Source organism: Tachyglossus aculeatus, chromosome 2 (genome assembly GCF_015852505.1).
Source record: "Tachyglossus aculeatus isolate mTacAcu1 chromosome 2, mTacAcu1.pri, whole genome shotgun sequence".
Classification (NCBI taxonomy): Eukaryota; Metazoa; Chordata; class Mammalia; order Monotremata; family Tachyglossidae; genus Tachyglossus; species Tachyglossus aculeatus.
The window spans coordinates 32,592,799-32,615,744 of record NC_052067.1 but is presented as its reverse complement, the minus strand read 5'-3'; the positions used below and the strand labels follow the sequence as shown (position 1 = coordinate 32,615,744).

The 22,946-nt window shown below is 42.6% G+C and overlaps 1 protein-coding gene across 9 annotated transcripts in view; it reads right to left on the bottom strand.

The window, feature by feature from the left end:
* The window catches only part of TBC1D5 (TBC1 domain family member 5), a 498,550-nt gene that overhangs the window by 28,578 nt on the left and 447,026 nt on the right, over nucleotides 1–22,946 (bottom strand). For all 9 annotated transcript variants that reach the window (XM_038759929.1, XM_038759928.1, XM_038759927.1 and 6 more), the window contains one exon: nucleotides 10,822–10,921. In XM_038759929.1, the coding sequence (XP_038615857.1) occupies nucleotides 10,822–10,921 (100 nt within the window). The remainder of the gene's footprint in view (nucleotides 1–10,821; nucleotides 10,922–22,946) is intronic.

The following is a 22,946-nucleotide window of genomic DNA, read 5'->3' as shown; positions in this document are numbered from 1 at the left end:
GGGCACTGGCACTGAACCAGGGCTCCGTGCAACACAGAACTGCTAGGTGGGACGTCCAGGCAGCTATAAACTGAAACTGCATTTGCAAGCAAGAGAGGCAGAACACAAGCTTTAAAGATAAAGCGAAGCACAGTCTAAAGCAATGTGGCTTAGCTGTCAGCCACTGACCCACCAGGGAACAGCAGCAGCAGATATACCAGTTATGGCAACTGGCAATCACGATGGGGTTTGCCCTCCTTGAACAAAGGTTTTTGGGAAAATCGGCAAATCAAGAGCCATATTCTCAAACAGTTTCAGGCCCTGAAAATCTCATGCAGTGCACCGAATCAGCAAAAGACTTCTGCTTGGACCAGAGTCAGGCCTGAAACATTAGTCCATCCCAAGTCTTTTCTGCCATAGCTGCACATGTGATGACGATCTCACTCATTCCCACAACACTGCAGCTCCTTTCCCCTGCTTTTTTGTCTGATGCCCAGAACTTATTATGCTGGGTTCTCGTAACAAGCATATGTCTGTATAAGATATGTGGATTACGTGTGATCATCCTGTCCTCTGCCCGTTTCCTTACTCTGTCTCCTTCTCTTCTTCCCTCCGACATCACTAATACCAGGAGAATTGGCATCTGCCTCTCTGAAGCTAAGTCATCACAGGAATAAATCTGATTAAGATTCACAAATTGGCCAAAGTGAGGTACTTATAAACTGTGAGACATTTCACAATTATTTCATAATTGAAATAATGGGGCAGAGAGAAGAAGAAAGAAGTCCCTGTGCATCTTTGAGGAAAATGGAGTCTAGGGGCACCCTGATATTTGAAATGGACATATTCAGAGGCGAGAGGAGGGTTTCATTACCAGTAGGAATGAAGACATTCCTTTAACAGATTTCACTTGGGCTCTCCTGATCAATATTTCAAGGTTGTTTACCTCTGAGTTCTCAGTCAAACCCAAATCAGTGACAAATAAAGAGGTTGCTCCCCCGGAGATTAGTGTCCAAAGGCTGTTTTCTTTAATGTTTCAAAAGCTAGGTTTCACCTCTGGGACCAGGACTACAAGTAAGACACTTCTGCGAGCCAGTGGGGCATTTTGAAGGGGATTCCTCTTGGGCCGGCTAATCTCCAAACTGATTAAAGTGTTGCAGATAAATTCAGAACAGCTCGTCTATGTACTTTGAAAGCGCTTCATGTACCCTGGCTGACTGAAGACATTTACTTTTTGATCTTAAAATTCAGCACAGAGAAAAGTACTAAAATATGATTAAAGCAGAAGTGCAATCTTTAGATATACTTTCACACAGACTTCAGATATAGTTTCACCTTTAAGACCAGTACATCAGGGAGGGTAGATGCATTTCTTGAGTGGATAAAGAAGTGACTAACTGAAATCTGATTACTTAATACTGCCAACCATTTGACACGTTGTTTTCCTAGGACTTGCATGCTGCCAAGCAACGAGTCCTAGAAGAATGATTCCTTACATTGTTAGAGCTCTAAAATCCTCTTTCTTTATGCCTGCCTGCCATCCCTTTAATAAGGAATGGACCTGGGAGCCGGCTCCATCACTTGTCTGCTGTGTGATCTTGGGGAAAATCCTTAACTTCTCTGTGCTTCATTACCTCATCTGAAAATGGGATTTCAGATGGTGAGCCGCATGTGGGATATGGACTGTGTCCAACCTGATTAGAATATCTATCCACTACTTAGTACAGTGTTCGGCACATGGTAAGTGCTTAACAAATACCGTAAAGAAAAAAATCCACAGATCTATTTTAGAGCCTGCAAATCGTCCCAAACACCAGTTCATTCAGCTCTCCTAAAACACAGTGAAGGCCAGGGTGGGGAAAGGGCAGGGGCGGGTAGAAAGGAAGACTAGAATTATCATTCACCTTGACTGACCCCACTCACAGGAACACAAGTGTTTCCTCTGACACTGCATTATAGATGCAAGTTGCCAATGTAACTAACACTCCCTAGTTCCTCAACAGCGTTCTACCCCAAAAAGTATTACTTAAAAAGTATTATGGGAGAACTGGCTCTAGTATATGGCAAGAACAGAGTACTGCCCATTCTAGAGCTTTATTATAATAATTATTAAGAGTAATAATAATAATAATAATAACAGTTGGGGGGTTTGTTAAATGCTTGCTATGTGTCAAGCAGTGAACTAAGCTCTGGGGCAGATACAATATAAACAGATCAAACACTGATCAAACTTGATCAAACTGATCGAGCCCTTCAAAAAGCGCTCAGTAGAGTGCTCTACCCACAGTAGTTGTTCAATAATGGAGAGAATGGTCCCAGGCGTACTTCACAAAGCCTGTCTAAGCCTCCTCAGGCAGGTGGCAGGGAAATCCCTGAACAAAGGAAAACGGTTAGTTTAGAACGCAATCTTCCCGACAAAACCCATGTACACTGGAGGCAGAACTCCCCTGTTGGCTTGCCAAAATGGTATGACTCCAACACTCCTGTCCCCCTCTCTCCCTGCCGGAGCTCTGCCAAGCTCTCAGATCTCCCTCTTCGGCTTTGGGTAGGGGCCCCTGGACTGGCTGACACTGACAGGCTTGCTCTGAACGCCGTTTCTCTCATAGTAATAATGGCATTTATTAAGCGCTTACTATGTGCAAAGCACTGTTCTAAGCGCTGCGGAGGTTACAAGGTGATCAGGTTGTCCCACGTGGGGCTCACAGTCCTAATCCCCATTTTACAGATGAGGTAACTGAGGCCCAGAGAAGTGAAGTGACTTGCCCAAAGTCACCCAGCTGACAAGTGGCGGAGCCTGGATTTGAACCCATGACCTCTGACCCCAAAGCCGGGGATCTTTCCACTGAGCCCCACTGCTTCTCTTGTACAGCAGCAGCTCCCTCGCGTGTGCCCATCCCCTCACTCTCTCCACTCCGGCTGAATCTCCCAACCTCCCACCACCAGGCACAGGCTGAGGCGAGACAGGGTGGGAGGTGAGCCGAGTGGGTGGAAAGGAGCTCCTTTGGAGTCAGAAGCCTGAGTCCTGGGCTGGTTGCTTCTCTGCTTCTCTGCCATGGCTCCCCCAGGTAGGATCCCACCCTCTGGCTTTCCCTCACCAAACTGAGACTGGGGCTGAGGCTGGGGTCAGAGGTCAGCGCCACTGAGGTTTCCATCGGAAACCAGACAGACGTTTCCCCGGGGATCTGTCTCCGGCCAGGTCTCCCAGTCCCCATAGCTAAGGAGGCTGGGCAGGATTTTCCCCAGTCTCCTAGCCACCTGCCCAGGTGGGATTACTCAAACTCCCACCAGCACACTAGGGAAGACATGAATGGGGGAGAAGTGCAAAGGTGCTGATGAATCTCCAGTGGCTACCAATCAACCTACGCATCAGACAAAAACACCTCACCCTCGGCTTCAAGTCTGTCCATCACCTCGCGCCCTCCTACCTCACCTCCCTTCTCTCCTTCTCCAGCCCAGCCCGTACCCTCCGCTCCTGTGCCGCTGATCTCCTCACTGTGCCTCGTTCTCGCCTGTCCCACCGTCATCCCCCTGGCCTGGAATGCCCTCCCTCCGCACACCCGCCAAGCTAGCTCTCTTCCTCCCTTCAAAGCCCTACTGAGAGCTCACCTCCTCCAGGAGGCCTTCCCAGACTGAGCCCCCTCCTTCCCCTCCCCACAGCACCTGTATATATGTTTATATGTTTGTACATATTTATTACTCTATTTATTTTATTTGTACATATTTATTCTATTTATTTTATTTTGTTAATATGTTTTGTTTTGTTCTCTGTCTCCCCCTTCTAGACTGTGAGCCCGCTGTTGGGTAGGGACTGTCTCTATATGTTGCCAACTTGTACTTCCCAAGTGCTTAGTACAGTGCTCGGCACACAGTAAGCGCTCAATAAATACAATTGAATGAATGAATGAATGAATGGATCTGGGGGTGGGGCTGGGGGAGGAGAGCTGCGCTGTCCCAGGCAGAAAGCTTCCAACGAGGAGGGAAGTGGGTCTCTGGGCATGGAGGAGTTCCAGAGTACACAGCTGGGCAGCAGCAGCACCTCTGCCCACCCACCGCCGGTCCCCCTCACCTCCCCGCAAGTCTGGGGCAGAGGAGGGAGGAAGGGAGGAAAGAAAGCGGGGTAGCTGGGGGAGGCTGAGTGATTCAGCCCTGGAGCGTGGGACAGGCGGCTCGGGTTCACCACACTACAGTTAGGAGCTGGATGATTCAAACACCGCCTGTCCTAATGTATGTGTGCCTTCACCCCTTTCAAAATTCCTGAGTCACCAAAAACTTGCAAATTTGGGGGTCTGTTTTTTAAACCATGATCCTACTGGGAGGACCACTGTAAGGAATGTATTACCTCAACCCTTGAATCTGGAGAAATCCTCACAGATGCCAGCGTTGGGCAGGGTGAAATCATGGGTGGAAGGCATAGGTGGGAGAGGGGTGGGGTGGCAGGGCGAATAACAGCTCATTAGCAGCGTGGCTCAGTGGAAAGAGCACGGGCTTTGGAGTCAGAGGTCATGGGTTCAAATCCCGGCTCCGCCCCTTGTCAGCTGTGTGACTTCAGGCAAGTCACTTAACTTCTCTGTGCCTCAGTTACCTCATCTGTAAAATGGGGTTGACTGTGAGCCCCACGTGGGACAACCTGATCACCTTGTAACCTCCCCAGTGCTTAGAACAGTGCTTTGCACATAGTAAGCGCTTAATAAATGCCATCATTATTATTATTATTATGAGCGCTGGAGCATTCTGATCCATCAGGTGATGGGATTTATTGAGAACTTACTGCGTGGAGGGCACTGTATTAAATGCTTGGGAGAGTACAAACCAACAGGGTTGGTAGGCACATCTGCCCAGAATGAGCTTACAGTCTACAGGGGATGTATAAAATACTCAACTTTGAAAATTCAATGGGCAGGGAGGTGGTAAGCACCTGGGGACTGAAACCCTTATAAATGGAAGAACAAATGGGGGCCTGGGGAATGCGGTAGAGGTGGCGAGGGGAGAGGTTTCACAGATGGAGGGAGGACAGTAAGGGCCTTCCTGGCCGAGACACCCCATCAGTAAAGCACCCAGTCAAATAATCCCACATGCCTGACCCATCAGTACAAACTGAAAGGCTAATTACTCCAACTAAAATTCCTTTCCCCTTCTCCTACTCCCTTCCTTTGAGCATCCATTAGTTGCTAATTATTCTAAACAATAAAAAGTTGGTGTTGCATCGAAAAGAAAACCATACATTGCAGAAACAAAAATGCATTCGGTTCTTCCCTAACCCATGCTTCCACTCGGTATTTTGGTTAGCGTGCCACAGGGGAAGTAGGGAACATTTTGAAGACAATACACACCTCTCTGGCTAGAATGTGACGTGACATTGGAAGAACAGATGAACGCATGGGTGCAGTCAGTCAGGATGTGTGTCCTACGATGTGAGATTTCCTATACTGTGTGGACCTTGAAGAAATAAGGAGCTGATTTACTGTTGAGATATGACCCACTGCTGTAACTCATGTTGAGATTTGGAAAGTGCCAAGATAAATCTAGACCCACCGAGAGATTCAAATTAAACAGGGTGATTAGTTCTCTTTTCAAAACGCGGTCACTGAAAATCTAATTTGCCTTCAACACAGTACATCATGTTGAAGGCAAGTGAAATCATGTTTTATTGCAACGATGAAAGTGGAAGCCACCTAAAAGCATGCTGCTTTGAGAAGAATAGACTGCACACTTTGGGCCTGGGAGTTTGAGAGCCAGAGGGCAAAAGGTTCCTTCGTCAAAATGAAAAGCCAGTGGTTGAACACTTTTTGTTTTCTGTACGGTTAAGTGCATGTTGTCTACCCACTGCAATTTGAGTGTGAAGTACGCCAAAACTAAAAATAATCAAAGCTTAGTTCATAAGGTTAATGTTTTCAGTGGCTTTCAGCTACCTATCAGGGAGGCAGCAAAGCAGTAACCACAGCAACAGAAGAATGAACACTTACAAAGGTTTTCTGAAGTTCACTGGAAAAGTAAAATGAAGTAATAATAATAATTATTGTGGTATTTGTTAAGTGCTTACTATGTGCTAGCACACTGTCCTAAGTGCTAGAGTAGGTACAAGATAATCAGGTTGGACATAGTCCCTGTCCCACATAGGGCTCACAGTGTTAATACCCATTTTATCGATGAGGGAACTGAGAGAAGTTAAGTGACTTGTCCAAGGTCACAAAGCAGACAAATGACGGAGCCGGGATTAGAATCCAGATCCTTCTTACTGTCACCTCTATCCACTAGGCCACTTCGCTGGAAGTTAAACTTTATGGAGTTAATAACACTGAGTTTAGTGAAATGTAAATATCTGGCACAAAAGCCACCAGGAAACTAGAGTGTGGGCGCCTACCAATTTAATTATTTCTATGACACACTTGGTAAGTAAAGGTTATCAGAACAAAATGAGCAAAAAGAAGCTTATCTCTGAATCTGCTCTGCTGCCAGTCATAAAAGAACCTTCAGATTTACTAAAAGTTCTGAGTCCTCTGAGTACACTTCATTTAAATGGTAGGCAATTTGCAGTTCTCAAGAGGAGAACTAAACTTTATGAAAATAATTAATATCCAAATAGGCTAGAGAAAGTAATCAGCATTGCAAGCTTCTGAGACAGGTTATCTTTGACACACAGTAGCCTGCCGCACCAGTGAGTAGTAAGCTTTCAGCATTATTAATTTAGAAAAACATAAGGGTGGATGCTAAGGATAGCCAACACAACATACTGAAAATTATAAATTAAATGAAAATCTTTATATACCACACATTTTAAAGGTAAGCTCAAAACAATGCCTTTTCTCCTTACACATTTTCTCAGCTGGTTCCTTAAAGCTGACTCTACAGTTGACTGTGAATTTTCCCCACAGTGCCATTTAACTAGATTCCAGTTGCCAGAAAATTCTGACAACCATGTGGGCCAGACTCTTAATATCCCTAGAAATTACTTATCCTCCTATAGGATGGGGTGAAATTGCATTTGCTTATATTATAATTTTTTTTTCCTGAGTGGGAAGGCGGGCAGAAGCAATAACCCAGGGTCTCTCCTCTCTCTGTCGGCCCAGGCTTCTGGGGCCCGAGGAGCAATGGAAGGTTGATGAATGACTCTCTCCCATCCTCCTGCTGACTCCTGTGTGACAGATATTTCTACGGATTGGGATGGCAGGCAGAATGTCTAGTTTACCCTCTGGTACTGATGTAGATGCATTTGATGCCCTGACCTCCCTCGTTCCCTGCAATCTCACATTCCTCACACAGCTACTTGGACATCCAGCCAATGTCTCCAATTAAACATATGCAAAACAGAACTCCTTAAATTCCCACCCAAACCCTGTCCTCTCTATGTCTTTTCCATCACTGTAGACAACACCATCAACCTCCCCATCTCACAAGCCCTTAACCTTGGTGTTGTCCTGGATTCATCTCTCTCATTCCACTATATATTCAATGTCACCAAATTGTCGGTTCTACCTTCAAAACATTACTAAAATCCATCCTTTCCTCTCCATCTAAACTGCTACCATGCTGCTTCAAGCACTTATCCTAGCCCGCCTTGACTATTGCATCTGCCTTCTCGCTGACCTCCAGGCTTCCTGTCTCTCCCCACTCCAAACCGTAGTTCATTCTGCTGCACGGATCATTTATCCAAAAAAAAAATAAAATTCCGTCCTTGTCTCCCCACTTCTCAAGATCCTTCAATGGCTGTCCATCCACATCATCACCAAACAGAAACATCTTACCACTGGGTTTAAACACTCCATCAGCTTGCCCCATCCTACGTCACCTCACTAATTTTCTACTCTAGCCCAACCTACACACTCTGCACCTCTACACTGTACTGCAATCTCATCTATTATGCCACCAACCCCTTTCACCTGGAACTCCCTCCACCTCCATATACACCACACCTCCTCATTCTCCACCTTCAAAGCACTGTTAAGGTCACATCTTCTCAAAGAGGCCTTCCCTGATAAAGCTCTCTTTTCCCTGGCTCGCTCTCCCTTCTGTCATCTGTGACCTTTGGATATTTGATATTCAGTCCATTCCCAACTCCACAGCACTTATGTATATACCTTTGAATCCTATATCATAAATTATTTATTCATAGTAACGTCTGTCTCCCTCCCAGATTGTAAGCTCATTATGGGCAAGGGAACATGTCTGTTAACTCTGTTGTATTCTCCCAAGTGCTTCATACAGTACTCTGCATATAGGAAGTGCTCAATAAATGCCATTGATTTGATACTCTATGAAAGCACTTTATTGAAGCAAATGATAGGTTCCTCCAAAATGTTTTATGATGTGGATCTCAATTGGTAATAAATAAAAAAAATCTGGTCTGGTTATTTCTTGGTTTCCCTCCAAAAAGGCAATGTCACCTATAAAGACTTGCAAGTGCTCTTTTTTTTAAGGTCATGCATTAACTCTTTCGGGTTTAATGGCCTGTTTAATAAATCTCCTCTTTCAGTGCATTTACTATGACTGAGAACCTGAAAGAGTTAATGACTTTCCAGACAGTAAATAATTTAGTTCCTTTCTGGGTGCACACAAGTGCATGCGTGCACACCCACCCACGCACACCTGCCCCCCTGACCAATTTTCCACTTAGGTTTTCTAGTTCCTCTTTGGAAGGCAGTTCTATTGACTTCTATTTGGGTCCCAGTGGAACCAAAAAAGAATAAAGACTAAAGAATAATGTACAGCTTTAACACAGTCTTGTTTCAGGGTCAGTCCAGTCATCACAGAGTTTCTTAGTATTTCTTGATTGCCCTTCTCACACTAGATTATTCTTAATTTGTTCCAAAAATATCTCCCCCTATACAAAAACCCAACCACAAAATGGCACCAGCTGAAATCATTTAGAATTCATATCCTGGAAGGAGAGAGGAGAGCAGGAAAGCTGGAAATTTTTCCAGCACTGAGATGCCATGAGCTAGGAGCCGAGCCATCTGCCGGGGTTTTGGCTCCTTCTCCATTTCCACCGACACCCTAAACTATCACTTCTACTTCCCTCTGCGGGAGGGCCAAAGTACACCAGAACCAGCCCATCCCAAGGACAGGCTGGGCTGAGGAAAAATGATATTAATTTCGGCATCCGGAGAAGTCTGGGCAGCCCTGAGGCCACCACATCACCTTAGTGATGGTGGGATAAGGGGATGCTTTTGCAGGTGTGGCTACGGGCCAATGCCTAGGAACCAGTGCCTCAGCCCCCTTTAGGCCACTGCCCACTGAAGAAACAGTTTAGCACAAGTGCGGGGAGACAGTGGAGTAACGTGAATGATGATGGTAACTGTGGCAACCAAAAGGAAAGAGAAGGTGCTGCCTGGCCTCTGATGCAAGAACTTGGCATGGATAAGTGGGGGAGGAGAAGGAAAATCAATCAATCATTGGTATTTATTGAGCACTTCCTGAGGGTCGAGCACTGTACGAGGTGCTTGAGTCAGTCAGTCAATCGTATTTATTGAGTGCTTACTATGTGCAGAACACTGTACTAAGTGTTTGGGAGAGTACAATGTAACAGACACACTCTCTGCCCATAACAAGCTTACAGTCTAGAGGAAGAGCACTGAGTTGGTTGACAGTCGGTGTATTTACTTGTACGTATTTATTCTACTTATTTTATTTTGTTAAAATGTTTTGTTTTGTTCTCTGTCTCCCCCTTCTAGACTGTGAGCCCACTGTTGGGTAGGGACCGTCTCTATATGTTGCCAACTTGGACTTCCCAAGTGCTGAGTACAGTGCTCTGCACACAGTAAGCGCTCAATAAATGCGATTGAATGAATGAATGAATATGTTTGTACATATTCATTACCCTGTTTATTTATTTTACTTGTACATATTTATTCTACTTATTTTATTTTGTTAATATGTTTTGTTTTGTTCTCTGTCTCCCCCTTCTATACTGTGAGCCCACTATTGGGTAGGGACCATCTCTATATGTTGCCAACTTGGACTTCCCAAGTGCTTAGTACAGTGCTCTGCACACAGTAAGCGCTCAATAAATGCGATTGAATGAATGAATGAATTAATATGTTTGTACAGATTTATTACCCTATTTATTTATTTATTTTACTTGTACATATTTATTCTACTTATTTTATTTTGTTAATATGTCTTGTTTTGTTCTCTGTCTCCCCCTTCTATACTGTGAGCCCACTGTTGGGTAGGGACCGTCTCTATATGTTGCCAACTTGGACTTCCCAAGCGCTTAGTACAGTGCTCTGCACGCAGTAAGCGCTCAATAAATACGATTGAATGATTGAATGAATGAATGACATGCTCCAGGAGCCCACAAGGAACCACAAGTCTAGCGGGAGAAAAGGGTAGAAGAGGCAGGACTGGGAAAGCTAACCCAGATAAGACAGATATGGATTGAAATAGGGTCTTTTAATACTTCAGTTCGTTTTTAAGCAAGGTAGCTATCAGACAGAGCAAGAGGTTACTGAATCAACACATGCGCTGTCATGCAGTGCAGATAATCAGATACTGAGATTACATCTAATGGGCTTCAAACAAATGTAGTTTAATTCAAAGAAGGATCTTTAAATGTGACAGCTGTATTGCAAGTGGCCTGGTCAGATGGACTGAATTATAGCAAATCTCTTCGAATGTAAAACAATTTAGAAACATGAAAAGGTCCATTTGGTCCTAATGTTCACTTTTAGCCAATTGGTTTAAATTATCTAAATTTAAGATCAGGAGAGTATTAAGCTATAATAATATCATGATTGCAGTTAGTTTAAATCACCAATACACTTGAAGAAGCTTTAATTACACACCTAGGGAGAGACAGCTACCTAAGAAAGGGCCAATTAACAGGAGTCGGGAGCTCTCACTTACCGAGATGAGTGTTCATCATCCTAGCACAGTATTTGCACATAGCGTCCAGATCGTTTAGCTGTCCTTGAAGAAATGAAATTTGGGCCTCTAATTCCTCCTCCTAAAATTAAAGGATAGAGATATACTAATGAGAAAGCAAAACCTAGGGCCAGTATAAAATTCCCCAAGTCTACAAATCATGAGGCACATTTTGAAGGGCACAATCACAATTTTTTCCCAGATTACTTTTTAGAAAACTATAATGGGTTTGTTTGGTAAAGCACGTTAATTTTAGGTGATTTCTTTCTGTGGACATGCTCTAGATGTTCTAGATGTTGTTTTGTTCTAAGTGATCAGAAGTATTTCTTGAAATCATAAACCTTTCATTCTTTTTGAAAGGAGATCATTAAACATTTCTCAGGAAAGGTTGCCGCTGATCAAAAATTAAATCTCAGAATCTTAAAAATTATGCCAAAGCTTTTTTTTAACATGAAGGGATTTTCAAAACAGTTAATAAATCCAGAAAATATTCAATTCAGATAGCCTAATGAAAGAACACAGGTCTTGGAGTCAGAAAACTTTTGTTCTACTCCTAATCTGACCTTTGGCTTGCTGTGTGAACTTGGGGAAGTCATTTACACACTCTATCTTGTATCCATTAATCAATCAATCAATGGTATTTATTAAGCAACTTACTGTAAGCAGAGCATTGCATTAAGCACTTAGGAGCTACAACAAAATGGAGCTGGAAGACACAATCCCTGTCCTCAAAGAATTTACAATCTCTACTCCAGGGCTCAGCACAAATGCTTTGGCCCAGAGCAAGCATTCAGTAAGAACCTCATTACTAGGGAAATAGAACTGTTTGACAAAACAGGCTGAAAAATGAAATAGAAAAAACACCCGAATTTGATGAGTTTTCATTGTAGGCTAAGAAGCTTGCAAACCAATTTCCTTAAGGAAAATGGAAGAAGCACCCAAATACCTTTATTAGATGAAACAGAAGGGTTCATAATGCAAAAGAGGAATAGGTTTAAGTTGAAGGATTCCTGACATTTTGTATTGCCAATAGAAAGTAAGTTTTTAGCATGGAAGATAAGAGGAGAAAATGGCAGTGAAAGCCATCACTTGGTTTAGGAAACTGTCCCACTATTCCCTGCATAGAGAGTACAATTAATTAGTTGAAAGTTTACTTGCAGTTAGTTGCATTCTATTTTAACCACCAGAGGTTGCAATATTAAAGAGTACTGGTTTTAAGACTGCATCAGAAATGACATGAAAGAATTTTCACCAATGTCTTTTATGAAACACTATGAAGCAATATTAAGGTCACATCTTCTCCAAGAAGCCTTTCCTGATTAAGCCATCTTTTCCCTGGCTCACTCTCCCATCTGCGTTGTCTATGCATTTGGACCTGTGACCTTTGGACATTTGATATCCACCCCATCCCCAAGCCTATAGCACTTACGTACATATCTTTAAATTATTTATTATAAATTATTTATCCATATTAATGTCTGTCTCCCCTCTAGACTGTAAGCTCATTATGGACAGAGAACATCTCTGCTAATTCTGTTGTACTGAACCCTCCCAAGCACTGAGTATAGTGCTCTGCACATACTCATGCTCAATAAATACCACTGATTGATTGACTGATGAATCAAAATCGGCCAGGGTGGGTATTTTTTTTTTTAGAAGAAATGTATGTAGGAGAGTTCATCACTAAACATTTTCTGAACCTGTTCACCACAGAGGAGCAGCATAACATGGCCACAGGATCAACGGCTGCTGTACTGACAGAGTCACCGTCTCTCTACTTCAGTAACGGGAGGCTGTGGTGTTTTCCGCTTTAACTGTGGCCTGCCAACCTTCCTTCTTAAAACTTGGTTGCCATCTCTCTTAGTTCCAGCCCTTCCTCCACCCCGAATGAACCCTGGGTAGACAGCATCCCTTCCCCAATCTGCTCGGCTGCTGCCCAGGAAGCTGCTTCCACAAGACATTTCTTATGCATCTGCTTAACACCGAGAGCTTGATCCGAGAAAAATAAAAAAGGACCCATAGGAAATGTTTGATAGAATAGGTCACTGAAAGTTATCTGGTGTTCTATGCATAGGAGTAAAAGGAACCTGTGTCACTTCTTGTGATTATTCCTAAGACTGTTTTTTCCTAATTGTGATGTAGAAAATCTTCCTAACAACTACTGAGTTTTTGTCTTCTACTGCGTTCCCTCCAGCAGATGCTCCAAAAGCTCTGAGGAGCGGGACTTTGCCAACCTGCTCACCCCACCGCCCCGCTTATCTTCCTTAGGTTATGAACCAAATATCAAACTTTACCAAATCAGCATTTCCAGGGAATGATTAAAATGCTGGTCACCAGGAGGTGTTCTGTGAACTGGCAAAGGGCAAGGACATGAGGCTGAAGAAGCAGTAGAAAAAAAACAATCTCAGGGTTTGTTTTTAACGGAACAAACTTCTCCAGGGCTTTTAGGTTATGATGCATTGTTTCAGTTACACAAGCTTATTGCTTCACTGCATCACATCCTAAACGACTTCTGCCCTTTGTGCCTACATCATTTATATAAAGGGAATGTTCTGTCTGCGGGCGAGTCTTCCTTTATAACCAAATCCTTCCAATGGCTACAATGGATATTTAGTAGCGGACTTGAATATATGAATTAAATTATGTAAATAAAATGTGTTTAGAGCATTGGCTATTAAATACTGAATATCATCAAAACAAGCACATATCAGTCATTTCCCCAGAGACCTCAATAGAGTAAATTCAGCTTCCACTTCCAGTTTTTTGATTTTTTCAGAAACTGTTTCAGAAACTGAATGCAAACAACTGCACATAATGGATGGCAGAAAATGGAAGTTTTCAGTCATTATTTTAGCAATGGTATTAATTAAGCAATTAGTATGTGTCAGTGACTATAATAAGGGTGAAGGTAGTAATAATTCTGATCCTTGCTAAGCACTTACTATGTGCCAAGCACTGGGGTAGATACAAGTTAATCAGGTTGGACACAGTCCCTGTCCCACATTGGGTTCATACTCTGTGCGTTTTTTACAGATGAGATAACTGAGGCACAGAAAAGTTCAGTGACTTGCCCAAGTTCATACAGCAGACAAGTGGTGGAGCCAGGATCAGAACCCAGGTCCTTCTGACCCCCAGACAAGTATTCTACCCAATACACCATGCCGCTTCTCAAGACAATCAGACTGGACACTGTTCCTATCCACTCAAGGCTCACAAGCTCAGAGGGAGGATTAACAGGTATTTAATCGCCAGTTTACAGATGAGGAAACAGAGGCAGAAGGAAGCTAAATGACTTACCAGGGGCATACAGGCAAATGGCAGAGCTGGAATTAGAACTCAACACTCCTAATTTCTAGTTCCTGTCTTCTCTCCACTATGTCATATTGCCTCAAAAATTCTAAATACTCTAATTCAAGGTTTCAAGGGTAACCCCAAACCTGAAGAACCATAGCAGGGTTCTCCTTCTAAGATTAAAACCATCTCCATTTTGCTCTGTAGGGCAAACCACAACTGATTTAAGCATATTTCTTTCAAAAATATGAAACTTGGAAAATACGCAGTACAGTAATGCGCCGGAAAGCGACGGACTAAGATCTATGACAGGTATGACAGGTCAATTCCCCAGGGATTGGCAAAATTCATTTCTTTTCATTTCAAAAATCATTTCTTCCTCACAGAAGTGAAGTGTGAGGCAGGCTCAGTTTTGGATGAGCTAAACTGGTTGAGCACAATATGTCACAGTGGTAGAGGTATGCTAGTTTTGCAGGGAGAAAATCCTTGAATAAAACTTATATTTGGAAAAAAAATCACAGAAAACAACTCCCGGAAAGTCATGGTTTCCTTCCTGCCTAGGGACTGTAGTCTGCCAATTCCAATTTGTCAGGGAACAGATGGACCACATTCACTGGTGGCAAGAAAGGTAATGTTTCTTCTTACAAGTATTTTTATGATTTACAAGATTTTGGGTTAAGTGACATAAATAGAATGTCACTGTAGGGTATTTCTAATTAAGGATCATGTATACTAAATTAGAAATCATTGTGGGCATGGAACGTATCTACCAACTCTGTTATAATCCACTCTCCCAAGCACTTAGTACAGTGATCTGCACCCAATAAATGCTCAATAAACATGATTATGTCCAAGCAACCACCACCTCAACAAAAGCCACAATAACAGACACTTCACTCAGTCTTATGTAACATGAGAAAAATCAAACACTCGATAATAACCCAGTCATCCATTTAAAGACCCTTGGATTATATACACTGAGGATTTTGAGGGTATATTAACCTGCCCCAGGTTTCCTATTCTTTTGCTTAGCCCTTCATTCATAAAACTTCTCAAATGCCAGCGGAGTATGTGACTTGAAATTAGATGGGAAACACAAGAAATGTCTGATGATAGAAAAAATGCTGTGGGTCTCAGTACTTGTTAATATGTTTCGTTTGTTAATATGTTTTGTTGTCTGTCTCCCTCTTCTAGACTGTGAGCCCGCTGTTGGGTAGGGACCGTCTCTATATGTTGTCAACTTGTACTTCCCAAGCGCTTAGTACAGTGCTCTGCACACAGTAAGCACTCAATAAATACAATTGAATGAATGAATGAATGAGAATTTCTGTTGAAATGGGCCATAGTCCTTAAATAAGAGGCTATGTTTTCACCTAAACACTGAAGTATTTGTAGTGCCTATGGTCAAACTGCTCTAGAACTGTGGTAGATCTCTGTCTGGGTCCTACAATATCTTAAACTAAGGGGCTTCACAGAATCTTGGGCTAACACTTGGAAAAGAAAAAGCATGTTCCTAAATCAATCTAACTTTAAAGATTCTAAATGGATGTGAGTAGGTGGCCTGGAAACAGACTTATTGTGGGAGAATGCTGGTCCAGAGCTCCTGATACTAAACTCTGGTTAGAAAGAAAGTTGATGTACATTTTATAATTAGCTTCTGTAAGGAGTCATTTCCCAGGCAGCAATTTGTAAATACCAGTTTATCTGACTCCCTCTAAAGAAAAAAGGCAGGGGACCAATCCAGTTAGCTATAAAAGGAAGCATCAAGTAAATCACACTACCCTTCAGGTGAAAACTCCTACTTTATGAACAAACTTCATGGAAAAGTTGCTTCTGGCAGTATAAGACCAAATTGCGATTTAGTCCTACCTGGTAAGCGGGGAGGGATCAGTTTGTAAACTTTTCTGAATTAGACAAAAAACAAACACCCTGAGTTAATTTCAGAGAAAAGTGATGAAGATTTAAGAAAGGGTATATCCAGGCCTGGGGCATTCAGGCACACTTCTCCCTTTGTCCCTCCCCAACCGCCATCTTCAACTGTTCACTCTCCAGTGGCTTTTTCCCCACGGCTTTCAAACATGCCCATGTCTCCCCTATCTTAAAAAAAAACCCTCCCTTGATCCCACAGCGACCTCCAGTTATCACCCTATCTCTCTCCTACCATTACTCTACTAATTCCTTGAACAAGTTGTCTACACCAGCTGTCTCAAGCTCCTCTCTTCCTTCTCCTTGACCCAGTCCAATCTGGCTTCTGTCCCCTTCACTTTACCATCTCAAAGGTCACAAATGACCTCTCTTGCCAAATCCACTGGCCTCTACTCCATCCTAATCCTTTTCAACTTCTCAGCTGCCTTCGCCACTTTTGATCACCTGCTTCTGGAAAAGTTATCCAACCTTGGCTTCACTGACACTCTCCTCTCCTGGCCACTCATTTTCAGTTTCTTTCATGGGCTCCTCCTCTGCTTCCCAACCCCTAACTGTGAGAGTCCCTCAAGGCTCAGTTCTGGGTCCCCTTCTAGTCTCCATCTATTGGAGAGCTTACTCGTTTCCATGGCTTCAAGTACCACCTGTATGCGGATGATTCCTAAATCTATATACCCAGTCCTGACCTCTCTCTCTCTCTCCACAGTCTCACATTCTATCCTGCCTTCAAGACATCTCTACTTGGATATCCAGCTGACACTTCAAACAACATGTCAAAAACAGAACTCATCTTCCCACTCAAACTCTGTCCTTCCCATCACTGTAGACAGCACCACTGTCCTTCCTGAGCCCGTAACATTGGCATTATCCTCCACTCCTCTCTCACCTTCAACCCACATACTCAATCTATCACAAAATCCTGTCGTTCAACATCCACAACATCACTAACATCCTTTCCTCTCCAGCCAAACTGTTACCACATTATCCTATACCACCTTATTTACTGTATAAGCCTCTTTGCTGCCATGCTTCCTGACTCTCCCCACTCCAGTCCACACTTCACTCTGTTGCTCGGATCATTTTTCTACCAAAATATTCAGTCCACGCTTCTCCACTCAAGAACCTTCACATCAAACGGAAACTGCTTACCATCAGCTTTAAAGCACCCAATTGCCTCACTACTTTCCTATTACAACTCGGCATGCACACTTTGCTCCTCTAATGCCAACCTACTTACTGTACCTCAATCTCATCTATCTAGCCACTGTCCGCTTTCTTGCCAAGTCTTTCCTCTGGCCTGGAACTTCCACCCTCTTCATATCCAACAGAAATTACTCTCCCTGACTTCCAAGCCTTATCGAAGGCACATCTCCTCCAAGAGATCTTCCCTGACTAAGCTCTCTTTTCCTTTTCTTCCACCCCCTTCTGTGTTCCCCCTGATTTGCCTCCTCTTATTCAATGCCGCCACCTTCAACTCCACAGCACTTATCTGTAACTTATTTATATAAATGTCTGTCTCCCTCTCTACACTGTAAGCTCGTTATGGGCAGGGAATGTGTCTGTTGTATTGTTTTATCATATTTTCCCAAGTGCTTAGTACATGCTCTGCACACAGTACATGCTGAATGACCGATCATCATCAATGGTATTTCAGTGCTTACTGTGTGAAGAGCACTGTACTAAGCACTTGGGAGTGTGTAATACAACACACTTGGTAGGAAAATTTCTTTTGCTGGTAAGGTCACACAATTTTTTGTTATTTCTAATCAGTGAAAAAGTTCACTTGTCGGAAGTTGGTTAATGTTAGAATTAGAAAGCCCTCTTATGGGAGTCCCTTTATTAATAGTAATGATGGTACTTTTTAAGTGCTTTCTATTTGCCAAGCACTGTTCTAGGCGCTGGGGTAGATGCAAGGTAATCAGGCTGTCCCACATGGGGCTCACAGTCTTAATCCCCATTTTACAGATGAGGTAACTGTGGCACAGAAAAGTTGAGTGACGTGCCTAAAGTCACACAGCTGACAAGTGGTGGAGCCGGGATTGGAACCCATGACCTCTGACTCCCAAGCCCGACCTCTTTCCACTAAGCCACACTGATTCCCCCTCTTCCTGCTCCCTAACAAAAATATCAAAATCTAACAACTTCTGCTGTTAAATACATCAGTCACTCAGTAGGCAGATAATATTGGCTATTATGTTTATTATGTTGTCGAGCAGCACATTAGAAGCAGCATGGCCTAGTAGCAAAAGCATGGGCTTGGGAGTCAGAGGACATGGGTTCTAATCCCAGCTCCACCACTTAGCTGTGTGACCTTGGGCAAGTCACTTAACTTCTCTGCGCCTCAATTCCCTCATCGGTAAAATTGGGATTAAGACTGGGAGCCCCACATGGGGCTACCTGATTACCCTGTATCTATCCCAGTGCTTAAAACAGTGCTTGGCACATAGTAAGAACTTAAATACCATTATTATTATTATTATTACTTAAAATGCCAAAAATATAAGTGGACCAAAGGAACCACAAAACTACCATATGTACTCAAAGTGAACTTCACTTTTAGGAAAGTACTGAGAAGATATCTTTACTATTGAATTTCCTTTGTTCCCAACTTGTACCTTTGTCCTTTGCTTCAAGATTGCACAGCAACATGTCAATATTGTAATATGGAAGGCCAATATTTAATCATTCCTTTTCACACTTTTCAAGTGGGACGACTACCTTTCAGTTCTTGGAAGGCACCATAGTTATCGGGCTGGTATTTAATCAGTCAGTCATTGGTATTTATTGAGCATTTACTGTTTGCAGAGATGTCTACGGAGCACTTGGGAGAGTATAAGGTCTTTTCCTTGTTTTAGAGGTAGTCTAATGTCTTTGTTGTAGGAAAACAACCAGCATTCTATAGCTAAACCAGTACTGTTTCAAGTTGGGCTTCAGCCTATCTGTATAAAAGTTTCCTTGCACTTTCACGCTTTTTGGTTTTCCTTTCTTCAGCTTTCTATATAGCAGCTAATTAGGTACCAAACCTGCTCTACACGTCCAACTCAATGCAGCTTACAGCAAATATTCCTTCAATGTTAACACGCTGGCTCTATTCCAGGACCCTGCAGATAATCTTGTCTTGTCATTTAATGATAAATTTGGCTTGCAGTTGACACTACTGCCTTAGCGCTTAGTACACTGCCTGGAACATAGTAAATGCTTAAGAAATACCATAATTGTTAATAAATCTGTTCAAGATGTTAGATGTGATGCCCGAGGCAGTTCCAAATCTCTCAGTCCTACAGAAAGTTAAGCCCTATTGCTGCTTTGTAGAGTTGTACTTTGGTCAGGTGCTTGGTGCTTTATTGACTGTCTGCCAGTCCCTGAAAGGCATGACAACCTTCATTTATTTTATCCTTCTGTAACATTCACCGCTCCCAAAGATACTGCGGTGCATTAGTGGAGGAGCCCCAACTATTACTCAGGCTGTGACCCTTGTTCAGCATCTCTTTGCAAATCCAAACATGGTTGTATACTATTATTAAAACCAAGTTAGATACAAAACCACATTGTAAACTCACTAATAATTGTGGTATTTGTGCTTACCTTGTGCCAAGCAGTGTACTAGGCACTGCGGCAGATTCAAGTCCCTGTCCCATGTGGGACTCACAGTCTAAGGAGGAGGGAGAACAAGTATTTAATCCCCATTTTACAGATGGAGAAATTGAGTGTCAAAGAAGTTAAGTGACTTGTCCAAGGTCCTACAGTAAGCAACTGGCAGAGCTGGAATTAGAATCCATGTCCTCTGACTCCCAGAACTGTGCTCTCTCCACTATGTCATGCTTGAGGACAGGGATCATGACTACCAATTGTAACATTCTGTACTGTCCCAGGTGCTTAGTACAGTACTCTGAACACAGCAAGTGCTCATGAAAGACCAAGGATGGATTAAAATAGTCCAAAAATATATTTTCCTCAAAATTTAGACTTTTAAATGGTGTAAAATTCTACCAAACCTCTCAATTTTAAAATGTAAAATTATTATCCCATCATTTTCTTGATCTTTGATAAGGATGCTAGAGGTTCCATCGTTTAGCCTCTGGAATCCCACAAATTTGAAAGAAAAGTTCAGCGCAGACATCTATTTTAATTTAAGGTATTAGGTAACAGCAGAAAACACTGGGGACATCACAAATCTAACTATAGTGATGCCCATCCATCTGTACGTCGAACAGAAATTCCTTACAATTTGATTAAAAACAGTCATTCAGCTTGCCCCCTCCTCCCTCACTGATTTCCAAGAGCATGCTTTGCTCTTCCAACAGCAACTTACTCACTGTACCTTGATCTTGTCTTAGGTCACTGCAGACTCTTTGCCAACATCCTCCCTCTGGCCTGGAACTCCTGCCCCCTTCATATGAACCAGACTGTAACTCTCTCCACCTTCCAAGTCTTATTAAAATCATATCTCCTCCAAGAGGCCTTCCCCACCTAAACCCTCACTTCCCCTACTCCATTTCCCTTCTGCATCACCTTGGATCTGTACTCTTTAACCACTTGGTGTTTGCCCCGCACCACTTATGTACATATCCAGTAATTTATTTAATGACGGTCTCTCTCCGGACTGTAAGCTCCTTGTGTGCAGGGAATGTACCAACTCTGTTGTCCTGATGAATCAATCAATCATATTTATTGACTGCTTACTTTGTGCGGGACACTGTATGCCACTTTTTTATTAGTAGTAGGCAAATCACTGTCGGGCCTGAAAATAGAAGACGTCTTAATCCTACTGCAGTCCTTAATCCACTAAAAATTATATCTTGGAGTGGAATTCTTGGAACAAACTGGCCCAATCCAACAATCACCGTAGGCACTCTTGCCTTCAGGCCAAAGTCAAGCAAGAGGTACTCAGAAAGTAAAATTTGGGCTACCAAAAAAAAGAACTTGAAATTCCCTTTAGAGTTTGGATCTTGCATTGGCAGCCTCACCTGGGAGACCGAGTGGTACAGTGAGCCTGCTAATGAAGAGGTTCAGTAATGATGGGGGCCAAGGGAGGTTGATGGTGGGCAGTTAGGAAGAAAGTATTAACACATCTTACTCTGGTATAAGCACATATTAACACCTACCTCTCCTCCAACCCCCCACCCAATCATTGCCCATCTGGGTGGCATTCAAGCCTGGAAGTTATCCTAGAGCTGGATTTAAATCCTTCATAAATTTTAGCTTGATTATATAGTTCATATGGTGTTGATTTCGTTTTGATTTTTCTCATGTGCCTATTTTAACAAGTATTGTTCTTATGCTTCAAACAAGTATTTGTGTTTATGTTTCATTAGTGAAATGGATAACATCTGCATAGTGAGTATGGAAACAATCCAAATCCAAAACAGTTTACTTGTGTACATACACCCAAATTCTTTTGGATTTAAGCAGTTCGACACAGAATTCTTACTGCTTGTGCCAATCTGATTGCTGTATTGTTCTGAATGTAAATCCATTTTCAAATTTCATATCTTATTTCCCCCAACTACTGCCACTTCAGCACTTCTGCATCACTTGAGCGCTTGCGTATTTACTCCACCCCCTGGAAGTACTCATGGATATATCTCTAAACTACGTTATTTCCACCTACTTGTTAGTTATTCAAGTGTCTGTTTCCCTGCTAGATTGTAAACTCCTTGAAGAGGGATTATGGCAACTAATTTTACTGTACCTTTCTAACTGCTTAGTACAGTGCTCAGTGCTCAATAAATAAGATTGACTGTTCAGTCAGGATAGTTGGAAGAATTTGTTAATTCCGGAGTGCAGTGAAAAAGCCGGAGTCTAAGAGTTAGGGGATCTGTGTTCTACTTCCAGCTGCCACTTGCCTGCTATGTGACCTCGGGAAAGTCACAATTCCCTGTGCCTCCGTTTTGTCATCTGTAAAATAGCGATTAAAATATACCAGTTTCTCCCTCCTAAGACTCTGAGCCCTACGTGAGTCAAGGATTGTGTCTGACCTGATGCTGACTGTGTCCAACCAGATTTACTTGTCTCTGCCTCAATGCTTAGTACAATGCCTGGCACATAGTAAGCGCTTAACAAATACCACCCGATTATCTACCCCATGCACTGGATTTTTAAAAACATGAAGGTTTTTGAGTGTCCCATGGTTACCAAATGAAGATGTATGGACTTTATCATATATCAGTTTTCATCAGAATGCAAATGAATGATGGATTTAAATATATTGAGACGCAGAGCGAGACATCTTAGAAAATTGGCTTCCTGCAAGTGTATATGGTGAACTAGACTGTCACTGGTATGTTTTGCGTTTTTTCTTCCCCTGTACTGTCCTATAGCTACTATTCTTGTGCCCAGAGAATATTTCTCTTGTATTGCAGTGCATGGCATACGTTAAGTGCTTAAATACCACAATCATTATTATTATTATTACAAGGGAAAGCTTGAGAACTTTTGGAAGAGTGCAAAAAGCTAGGTGAACTTAGAGCCACATTTTATGAATTTGCATGCAAGCACTGGCACAGTTTAAAGGCCAATCACGGAAAGAGAAAAGGTGATAACATGCTGCTAAAAGTCAGAAGAAAAAGCCTTGGGAGCTTCTCTGGAGAACCCTCAGCCCTGACACCATGAGGCTCAGCTGGCTGACAGAGAGCCTGATTAGCTAAATATGTAAACTGGTCAGCAAAACAGAAAAAACCAGCAATACAAGAGAAACATTCTCTGGGTACAAGAATAATAGCTATAGGACAGTACAAGGGAAGAAAAAACTCAAAACATACCACTGACAATCTAGATCTCCATGTACACGTGCAGGAAGGCAATTTTCTAAGATGCCTCGCTCTATGTCCCGATATTTTTAAATCCACCCTTCATTTGCATTCTGATGAAAACTGATATATGATCGAGAAAGT